Source organism: Sinocyclocheilus anshuiensis, unplaced genomic scaffold (assembly GCF_001515605.1).
Source record: "Sinocyclocheilus anshuiensis isolate Anshui unplaced genomic scaffold, SAMN03320099.WGS_v1.1 scaffold176, whole genome shotgun sequence".
NCBI classification, from domain to species: Eukaryota; Metazoa; Chordata; class Actinopteri; order Cypriniformes; family Cyprinidae; genus Sinocyclocheilus; species Sinocyclocheilus anshuiensis.
The window spans coordinates 1,089,970-1,100,947 of NW_015555723.1; the positions used below are offsets into that span (position 1 = coordinate 1,089,970).

General features: G+C 36.0%; 2 protein-coding genes across 2 annotated transcripts in view; one reads left to right on the top strand and one right to left on the bottom strand.

Moving 5' to 3' along the window:
* Positions 1 to 6,907: 6,907 nt before the first annotated feature.
* mboat4 (membrane bound O-acyltransferase domain containing 4) lies at positions 6,908 to 8,341 on the bottom strand. Its single transcript, XM_016465777.1, has 3 exons — positions 8,220 to 8,341; positions 7,919 to 8,143; positions 6,908 to 7,841 (listed from the first exon to the last, which is right to left on the bottom strand). The coding sequence occupies exons 1-3, from the start codon at positions 8,339 to 8,341 to the stop codon at positions 6,908 to 6,910; spliced, it is 1,281 nt and encodes a 426-aa protein (XP_016321263.1).
* A 962-nt stretch (positions 8,342 to 9,303) lies between these two features.
* The window catches only part of LOC107672552 (glycine dehydrogenase (decarboxylating), mitochondrial-like), a 22,475-nt gene continuing 20,800 nt past the window's right edge, over positions 9,304 to 10,978 (top strand). The window contains exons 1-2 of the mRNA XM_016465789.1: positions 9,304 to 9,766; positions 9,999 to 10,077. Of these exons, the coding sequence (XP_016321275.1) occupies positions 9,491 to 9,766; positions 9,999 to 10,077 (355 nt within the window). The 5' untranslated portion in view covers positions 9,304 to 9,490. The remainder of the gene's footprint in view (positions 9,767 to 9,998; positions 10,078 to 10,978) is intronic.

A 10,978-nucleotide genomic window follows, 5' to 3' on the forward strand; every position in this document is an offset into this window, starting at 1 on the left:
CTACGCAATATCGCGTTCATAATCGAATGCGACTCATCTGCGATTATGAACGCGATATAGCAGTGATCTATGGCAGTGTTTCCCAACCGGGGTGCCGGTAAATATTATTTCTGTTTGCAATAGCCATTACTGTCTAGAGTGCGTAAAATGGTGCGCTGTGATTGGTTGAGCGAATATATCGCATTCTGCAGAAAAGGGAGACTGGCCTTTGTCGCGGTTTGTTTGAAGAGAGGAGACGAGTCTTAGCTTCTGACGTCTAGTTGTAGCCATATACTTTTGTACTTACGTTTTAAATATCCTGTGCATATAGCGCTTCATCGTTTCATGATATTTTGGTCAAGTGTATTAAACGACAAGAAAAACTATAGCACCCATATAGCTACAATAAAGTTATAACCTGTAAGTTGATGAAATCGTTTAATGCGATGCACTTGCTGCCTCAGATACAGCTGTTCTAATGACAGACAAAACACAGACTTCCGTCATTCGCTGGTCAAAAACGAACTCCATTTGATCTTGATTTTCATAAAATGTTAAGTGCAGGTGTCTGATAAAGCCACAATACCAACTCTGACGACATTTAAACGTTATCCCTTTCTATCTTTTTTTTCCTATATTTCTGTGCTTAATGTTGTGCCGTTGGATTTTTTATTTATCAAAACTGTCACAGCGTTTTGTTTATTCAAACACTGTCTATAAAGGTCAATGTTTTTGTGTGTTTGAAGAGAGGAGAAGAGTCTTAGCTTTTGACGTCTAGTTGTAGCCATATACTTTTGTACATTTTAAATATCCTGTGCATATAGCGCTTCATCGTTTCATGATATTTTGGCCAAGTGTATTAAACGACAAGAAAAACTATAGCACCCATATAGCTACAATAAAAGTTATAACCTGTAAGTTGATGAAAGCGTTGAATGCGATGCACTTGCTGCCTCAGATACAGCCGTTCTAATGACAGACAAAACAGACCTCCGTCATTCGCTGGTCAAAAACCAACTCCATTTAATGTTAAGTGTCTGATAAAGCCACAATACCAACTCTGACGACGTTTAAACGTTATCCCTTTCTATATTTTTTCCAATATTTCAGTGCTTAGTGTTGTGACATTGGATTTTTTATTTATCAAAACTTTGGTAAAATATCTAGTGCTTATACAGAAACCTTTTATTTGCACATCAGATGGTTATATATGTGTTTGGAGGCTGCTGACAGCTTGATAGCTTCTTTAATACATCAAGCAGTAATATGGGAACAAATCAAGGACACGGCCGTCATGAACTATGCTGTAACATGAGTATGTTTGTCTGCTGCTAGTGGTGCTGAGTCAATGGCAGTGAAGAACTGGCTTAGTCTGTAATCCTGTTTTTCTTTAAAATCCAAAGTCACTACAATGTCCTTACCAGTACTACCTCATGGGTGACCTCAACCACTATTGCTGTGTTTCATTTGGGAGGTGAGGAATGCTTTTATGTGCTGTCTTTTTCATTTAGTTATCAAAAGAAATTGTATGAACAGGTATAACAAATTGTCTGAAACTGACATTTAATGATGACTCCAGACCTGCATAGAGAGACGTGTTTTTCTCATCTGCTTAGCTCCTCTTGCCAGTGCTCTCAGTATGCACCTGTCCCAGCGTGCTGTTATCATGGTCGGAGGGCTTCTGGCTGCTTCAGGAATGATTATCGCCTCTTTGGGCCTCAGTCTGCCTTGGATGTATCTGTCTATGGGTGTACTACAAGGTAAGTTTTAAATAATTATGCAATTCTGAATTGCAGCACACAATGCTTTTTTCACTCATACAAGTGCATGAAAATCTAATGGTGTGTTGAAAGCAGCAAGCCATCATAGTGTTATATTAATTTATGTTATGTTTATGTTAATAAGTTAATAATATAACATACATTATATATTATGTTGTTCTTTAATACATTGTTTCACAATATGCTGTTTTGGCTTTTAATATTTTTTATTTAATGAATGCTGTGCACTGTTGTATGCACTGCCATATATAAATGTATTCAATTTGACGTGCAGTCTTTATGTAGTAGGGTAGTATGCTATTCTAAACACAGCATCACTTTACCTCACCAATGGGAGGACTAGTCTATTTAATCTAATCCAGAAACAAGCTGTATTGTACAGTATTTTAAAAAATGAGTTTTCTACAGTATGGAGGACATAAAGTATGTGAGTGTCACTTCAAAAATAAAATGAGGAAATAAACGATCAAATTATTATTTTAAAATAATCTTTTCAAATTGACAAACAGACTTATTTAAAACATTATTTTAATATGTTGGATTATTATATTTTTCCCCCAAAGAATTTAACTTTTTTCAAAGAATTTCATACTTTTATTCAGCATTGTGAATAAATGCATTGTGATTTCCACAAAAAATTAAGTTGGTTTCATCACTGATAATAATAAGAAATGTTTTTATTGTTCAACAACTGTTCTGGACACAACGATGCCGCAAACTGTAAGTAACCTATTTCAAGTAAAAACTATTTTTAAAACAGTAATGGTGGTAATGGATGTTAGCCAATCATAAAAGTCGACGGTTACACTGACCTCTTAAAGGGAAAACACCCCAAAACCAACTGTTTCAGTCAGAGGATGAGAAACAGGGTGGAAAAACGTCATAAATCACTCAATTTTGAATGTTTTTCATCCAAAAACTTTAGTAATATTATAATTACTCCTCGGGGAACATCATAAAATAAAATAAAATAAAATAAAATAAAATAAAAAACATGTCATGACCCCTTTAAATGCTTAAGCTCTTTAAAGTCAGGTGGATTTTGAATGTCTGTCAGTGTTTTTATAATTCATCAGTTGAAACAAAGTGTTCTGTGAGTGATTTCAGCAATATCTGTATCCATCATTATAGCTGTGATGTGGACTTTCCTATTGTCATGGAATTAGAATGAGTATTAAAGCTTTATAGTTATTGTTATAGTTATCGTCTAGAACTGGCCTTACTTTCTGTTTAAAAACATTCAACAATATTTGTCTTAAAAGGGATAGTTCACCCAAAAATGTAGATTCTGTCATCATTTATTCACCCTCATGTCATTCCGAACCTGAAAGACTGACTTTCTTCTCTGGAACATAAAAGAAGATATAGAAAGTCATACCTACAGAACAAAGAAAAAAGAGTTGGAATGACATGAGGGTGAATAAATCATGCCAGAATTTCGCTTTTAGTTTTTGGTGAGCTAACCCTTAATAATTTAACCAGCATTTATTTATTTTTATTATTTATAATTTATTTACTAGATGTGTAAAAATTCATTAATGCATTGTGATGCATCAGTATGACAATGAAAAGCGGAATTTATATATATATATGTATATACAGTATATATATATAGTGAGCAAATTTCAAGATGCATGGCAAAATTGAACAAAAATCATCATTAAAATGAATCATTGTTATAGCAAATAGTTACACTTCTGTTAGTGTCATATTTGTAAAATATGTAGGCTATATAAATATGTAAAATAACATATAAATTGGTCTAAAATTACCCTTTTTAAGGTTTATATGAATAATATTATTTAAATAGGGGTCCCCTTTCATATTTTTATCACTTTACTGTTCAAAAAGACACATGCTTTGATTTTTACGCAACTTCTATTTTTGCATTATGTGTAGATGCTTTTTTGACCTATGAAAAACTTTTGATACAAATGTGAATGTTATGTGCATGTCGAAGTCAGTTTGAACATTTTGCTGCATACTCTTTTAGACCCAAACACAATTTTACAGTTAAATTAGTTAAATGGTACATTCTTTTTTCTTTCTACTACACCATGATGAGCCGGGCCAAGTAGGTGATGATGTGTAAATGTAGGTGTGCATGTTGACACACATTAATCTCTATCGTCATGAAGGATCTAATGTTGCGAAACTTAGCTAAGCGTTTTTTGCAGCTTTTAAAACAACCATTTATTATGAGTTATTTTTTATATTATATTGAGTTCTTTTATTCCCAAAAGACTAAGCATATTTGATTTCTCATGATATGACCCCTTTAAGACTTGATTTGAGTGAGTATAAACTGCTAAACTGAGTATGGCTCAATTTTTAATGATGGTGTGTCAGTAGGGAGGATACACACACCGCTAACAGCAGGTTTTGTCTTTATCCCAAAGGCTCTCTGTGTCACCTGTCTCATGTTCCTTTTGTGTATCTGTGTCACAGGCTGGCTGGTGGACTGGACTCATGACTTCAGTGTTAGTTTCTACTTGTCTGGCCTCTGCCTTGTCCTGTCTGGGGTCTTCGTGGTGCTTGTTGACAGGCTGGTGTAGAAGAAAAAACTCAAACTACCAGATTAATGAGCTGAGACTACAGATCATCCAATACTTAAAGCGGACAGTGCAGATGTTTAAAAGCCACTGAAGATAATTTACTTTTGTTATTTGAACTTTTGTTTATTTAAAGCCATATTATTATTAATGTTTTTACTTTTCAAAAAAGCAACAGGCATTTTATGATCTCAGCCTCTCGCCCTATAACTTCCAGACAGAGAGATATTGGTTTAAGACTGTGGCCTCATTGTAGCCACGTTTCAAGCCACTAATAGTTCACAAACAATGACAAGAAACATATGCCATTCAGAGCCTGTTTCTGCCCTTAGAAATAATTAAAGAAGCACTGAGTGCAGATGTAGCTGCTTATTATTTCCTCACTTACAGAACAAGCATTCATATATGACTACTTTACAGTATCTGAAAGCAATATAAATAATCAGATTTTTATGTTTGTGTTCATGGCAAGTACTACAAATTACATGTGCATAGAAGCTACATACAGTGGCTCCACGAAAGTAAAGTGGCATCTGCAAACAAGTAATATCCTTATCATAGTCTCAAGGTCATGTTTGAAGTTTTATTTAAAATATTGCAAACTTCTCTCTGTGAAGTGTACTAATACTGTATTAAAAAATAAAAAAAATTTGTTCTCATATACTTTTTACTGATGCCGTTGCATTCATTAGTGTCCAAATACTTTCTGGCCATGAAAGCCATGAGATTAGTTCATGGTTTTTATCAGGTGTTGAGGCAGTGGATTGGTTTACTTCACTATTTAAATGAGTCTTGTTTTTCATTCTATAATGCCACATTTCTCTGAGTGTGTAGAGCATGTCCTGTCTACTCTGTATATGTGTGTACACACACAGAGCTTTGGAATCACAAAGATGCCCTAGAAATTAAGAAATCTGCTTATATGGACAAAGTTGGCAAATACCTTTTACCTCAAAATAACAGCCAGCCAAATAATGCTGTGCACTGAACTCCTGAATTACAGAACCCTGTTCAATGTTCAGGTTTATGTAAAAACACTATAGACTGTTTATATCATGTCTGAGGATATCATTAATTTCCTTATATCATCAAATTCTGTGTTTGTTATTTAATGTGCCATGAACGGTGGAATCCTGCTATGTAATTTAATGTAATAGCATTGTTGTCTTTTAGAACTTCCCTAAACACACGTACCAAAGATAAATCGCAGTGTTTTACTTTGGTGTATTGTGTAAGTCGTGTCTTAGTTTGCAGAGATGGATTTGTCTGTTTATGTACGGTGTGTCTGAATTTGTGGTGATGACAAGACTTGCTGTGCCTTAACTGCAAGTGACAATCAGGAACTCTGTAGTATTTATTTTAATGTTCCCGTTGCAATTAATTTAATTAGCAGTAGAATATCATATTTAGGCTAATCAGATCAGATTTATTTCTGAATGGCAGCGTTTAAGAGGTTTTGTGAGTGGAATAGGTCATTTGTTCAGCCTTTACGTTTTATTACATGCAAGAATTATATTGTTGACAGCCACTTGTTTTTTATATTTGAGACATCTGAAAAGCTCTTTTGATATTTGGCTTCACACAACGCTCTTTTCACATCTGTGAAACATTTTACTGTAAAATTAAATTATTCAATTATACTCTTGTAAGCACCACTGGCACATTACCAATAATGTGATCAACCAAAGCACTCCAAAGACAAACAGAACGAGAATTTGTCCCTAAATTTTATATATTTTAACTGAAAATCATGGCAGGTTTCATTGAGAATGTGAAAATCGTTTGTGAGTCCAGTGATTATATCCCATCACTTTGTATTCTAGCTGTGCATACTCCGAGATCATCTCGCTGTCCCATCACTAGATGGCAGTATAACTACAAGAAAAGTCTTGTTTCATACAAGAAAAATATATAATTTCACTTTTTTGTACTCTGTTCTTCTGACTAATTAATATAAAGGTTTTGTGTGTTTGTTTAAAAGCAGAACATCTTACTACACAGTTATAGTAAACGGTGCCAAACTCCAAAAATTTAATAAAAAGGCCGAAGTTTTCTTTCATTGTCCATTTAGTCTATGGAAAAATTAAAATTAAACGGGTTTGGACATAACATGGACGTGAGGACATTGGTGAACCAACCCATTTAATTAGCAGACAAACAGTTCAGTTAACATGGTTTATTAGTCATTGTTAAAGGGATAATTAACCCAAATATGAAAATTCTGTCATCATCTTAATGTCTTCAAGTTATTTTTAATATTCTCTCATTTTTGTCAATCCATTAAAAGTTCACACAACCAAAACTTTTACTCATCAAAAAAGACATTTTAAAAGTAATCCATACGAATCGAGCAGTTTAATTAAAGGCTTATGAAAAGAAACAACAACGTCAAATGATGAACAGATTTAATTTAGGCTTTTATTTATATAAACATATAGACTGATGCACACAGAGCACATTAAATATATGGTATAAGCTCAAATGTTCTTGCTGGTCTAGCAAGCTTGGTAAAGCTTTCATGTTTACTATATTTAATGAGATATTTGAAGACATTTGTTTTACATTTGTATAATTTACACTGCATCTGTGAATTTCTCACAGGATTATAATTATCAGAACACTCAGTAGTGGAAGCACAGCGATATATGAAGACCAGAGCAGTTTCACTGACTCTAAGCTCTGGAGCTCCACACAGACAACAACACAAGAAATGGTCAGTTGAGTAAAAGCCCAGTTTATATACACATACAGCCATTTCCTCCACTTGGAGGTAAGCATTGGATGCAAGAAGTGATGTATTTTATAGTCCCCCTGCACGGTGACGGCCCAGATGAGAAAGCCCAGAATCTGACCTGGATGAAGGCCATGCCACCACGCTGAGAACAAAAAGGTCATAAACAGTGGAGATCTGTTGGATCTTTTGAAGACCATTCTTCGAAGCCACACTGCCGTGGTTCTGTTCCACTGGCGCGCAAATGCTGAAGGACGACTCAACGCTTCAGTCACCCATGGACTGCCATCAGAAAACCCATCCCATGATTTTTTCCCACTGTGACTGTACCCATGGAAACCTATGCCTGCAGCATTGTTAACACACTCACTGACCTTCCAGTGTGCATAATAATTCATCTTAAGTAGCAGCGACAGGATCCAGATCCATATTATGTTTTGACAAACGCAAGGGCTGTTTACTCTAAATGTGATTGATTTTAAGAGCTCCTTGAGAGGATATTTAATCCACACCAAAACTAAAACTTGCAATAGCTTTGAAGTAAGTCTCCTTAAATATGAAGACAAAGGTGGAGTCACACTCATTTGCCTAACAGACTGCACAAAAGTGTTAAAACTGCAAAGTGGTCCTCCAAGAAGTGCAGGAAAATTAAGTGAGTAGCTTAGAAACGGTATAAGGACAGATAGATCCTGACTGCTGTTTTGAAAGGGACTAGTGACTGTTCCCTCCTGCAGATCAAGTGATAGAGAAGAAACCCTCTGTGTCATCAACATGAGAGCAGATATGGCCAGTAATAGCCTGTTAGGAATAAAACGAGAGCTCACAATAGGATCAAATTTAATTTTTTGATACAGTTCATAATTTTGGAGAAATACCTGGAGTCTGGTGTCTCTTGAAGCCAGTATAACTGGTACTGGATGTACAAGTGCCAGAAGGTTTGCCAACACATCTGCAGTCCCAACATCCACTGATGAATATGGGATGGCTGTAGACAATATATCAGCAGCAGGAGAAGGACGGCACTGAAGAACAGCAATAAGCTGTATGGACCCACTGTTACAATAGCAAAGATGAATCCTCCCAGAGTCAAATAGACATACCTTACAAGTGGAGACAAATTTAATTTCATAAGTGATCTAAGAAAACGGACACAAGGATTATGTTGTCATACTGTACCTGTTGATTACTGAGAGATGTCCTTGCCTGGCTAAACAATAAAAAAGAAATGCAAATGGCATGTTCACAAACTGGTAAAACAGCTGTGGGTTTCCATCACAAAATAGCCAAACGAGATCCATCACCAGCCCAGAACTGTTCTAGTAGGCTAATGTGTGTGAGTAGAAGAGATAGCCTATTATAAATATGTACAGAATGGCCGACTTATTTGAATTTCAGAGTAAAATGTGTTTCTGGATTCCAGACGTGCATAGATAGACAGATACTCAGTATGTCACAGCTGTGTACTTATTTCCTAAATGGAATCTGAGAGTGCCAACCAAGTTATGAGTAAACAATCCTCTCAAACAGAAGAAGAATGGAAACACTTTTTACACACACAACAGACAGAAAGGCAGACAGACAGAAAGACAGACAGATAGATAGATGTATTCCCCACACTCGAGAAAGCATCTCCATCCACAATCCTATGTGCCTTAGATGTCCTATTGTGTATGTAGGGAACTTCAGTATGAAGTATATATATATATATATATATATATATATATAGTTAATATGCAAATTAGATACAGTGTATAGATAACATTCTGCTTAATGGGAAAACCAGTTTATGGAATTTTCACACACATATTGCATAAAGCAAAATGGTATATCAAATCATTTTGTTATATATTTTATAACATAGTTGAGATATATATATATATATATATATATATATATATACACACACAGTATATATATATATATATATATAGGCTATATGATGCATTTTCCTTATGGAGTAACTTGACAAGAACTTGGCTTCATCTTGAATATTCCCCCAGAGAACCATGCTTTTTAATGGATCTGCAGAGGATTCCCCATGCAGGTGTGGAGAAGCCCCTTCATTTTCACTCCATTCAGTTGTATGATTGCTTCACGATTGTCTCAGCATTTCACTGGGCGTTCAAGAACGCGACTACAAAACATGTAAAAACATAGAAAGCATATAACGAGCAGATACCAAGTGTGTGACTAATGAAGCTCTAAACCGTGTACTGCAAACTCCCCACAGCACATTCAGAGCGAGTTATTACGGCGGACCCTGAGCGAGTAGGGCTTGCCTCTGCGTCAGAGAGAGTTTCCTTATCGATTGGCTGCTCCCTGTGCAACGAGGAGGCGTATAAAATAGACACTTTTAAGGAATTTCACAGACATTTAGTGGGTTACACGGTGTGGAGGCTGGCTGAAAGATTCTCCCGTACAATTTTCGTCAATCTCAAGTGAAGAACATGCAGAGCTGCGCTAAATCCTGGCGTGTTGTCATCAGCAGGTCGATGAACGCTCGCGTGCCGTACAGGAATTTCAGCAGTAAAGGGGATGTTTTTAAGAAACTTCAACGTTTAACCGCAGATGTGTCTGCAAATGTGCGCTGTATGGGCACCTCACAAGTTTTGTGGTCTAGAAAGATTGAACGAATCCTGCCGAGACACGATGATTTTTCTGAAAGACACATTGGACCGGGTGACAAAGAGAAAAGAGAGATGCTTAATACCCTTGGACTTGAGGTAAAACCCTTTAAGTTTTTATTAAACGTAATGTTATATACTAATATGCCAGATTGCGAGTCTATTTAAACGCTTTATGTCAGCATTTTACTCGCATTGTAAACTTTAAACAATTTTACAACAAAACTGTGCAACAATTTTCGCGGTTTTTGTTGATGTCGTTTTTATCATCATATACGATGATGATAAAAAATAAACCAAATAACAGTTTACACTTTTCTGTTGATTTCAGTCAGTTGCTCAGCTTATAGAAAACACAGTTCCCCCATCCATCCGCCTGGGAAGAAGTTTGAAAATGGACGATCCTGTGTGTAAGTTGCTCTCAGCCGCGGCAGACAGAGGAAACACGTGTCGTTTGTTGTTGTGAATTCATCCTATAGTTGCAGCGACTGTCTGTATAAGGCAAACTGCGAGGTTAAGTTTCATTTCAGCGGTATTTGAAAACTGTGTCTGGTGTCAGATTTTAGGGCACTGGAATTATTCATTCCATTAAGCCTTTTTAACAAATATATATTTTTTGTTTAGCGAAATATGTCGAATTAGGGTTTTCTAACGAACCAGACTCTAACAAAGGAGTCCATCTGAGCGAGGAATGTAGGTTACACGCTCTTTGTGTGCCAATAGACCTTACTGGAGTGTTTTTCACCGTTAAGTCTTCCTTTGAACATATTTGGAGTTGTTTTTGCGGAGCCCGGCGAGCAGCACCAATCTCCTGACGCCCTCGGCCGATGCCAATAGGATGACAATTAGAGTGTAAAGTTCAGCGTCACACGGCCAGTTTGATCTGGTTAGCAGTAGCATTACATCACGCGTGCACCGCTCAACATACAACTTTGCGTAATGATTGAAAATTGAACAGCATTAAATATGAATAGCAGGTGGAACTTTCAGTTGCATTTGCAATTATGAAGTCTGATAATTATTTCAAAAACGTACACTTGGAAAACGGGCGATTTACACATACAGACATTACATATAGTACACCGGAGTGTGAACAAACACGTTTTAACTTACATTTTTGCAGATAACATGACTCTTAAAATGTAAAACACTAATTTATGCGTATGTTTATGCAGATGTTTAAAATAAGGTCTCGATTTTAAGAGATATATCCTTCTAACAACATTGCACCAACCATCAAGTCACTAGACTGTTTTTCCCTCCCCTAACTAAATTGTTTTTGTCATGCAAATAGCCTTTGATGCTGACATG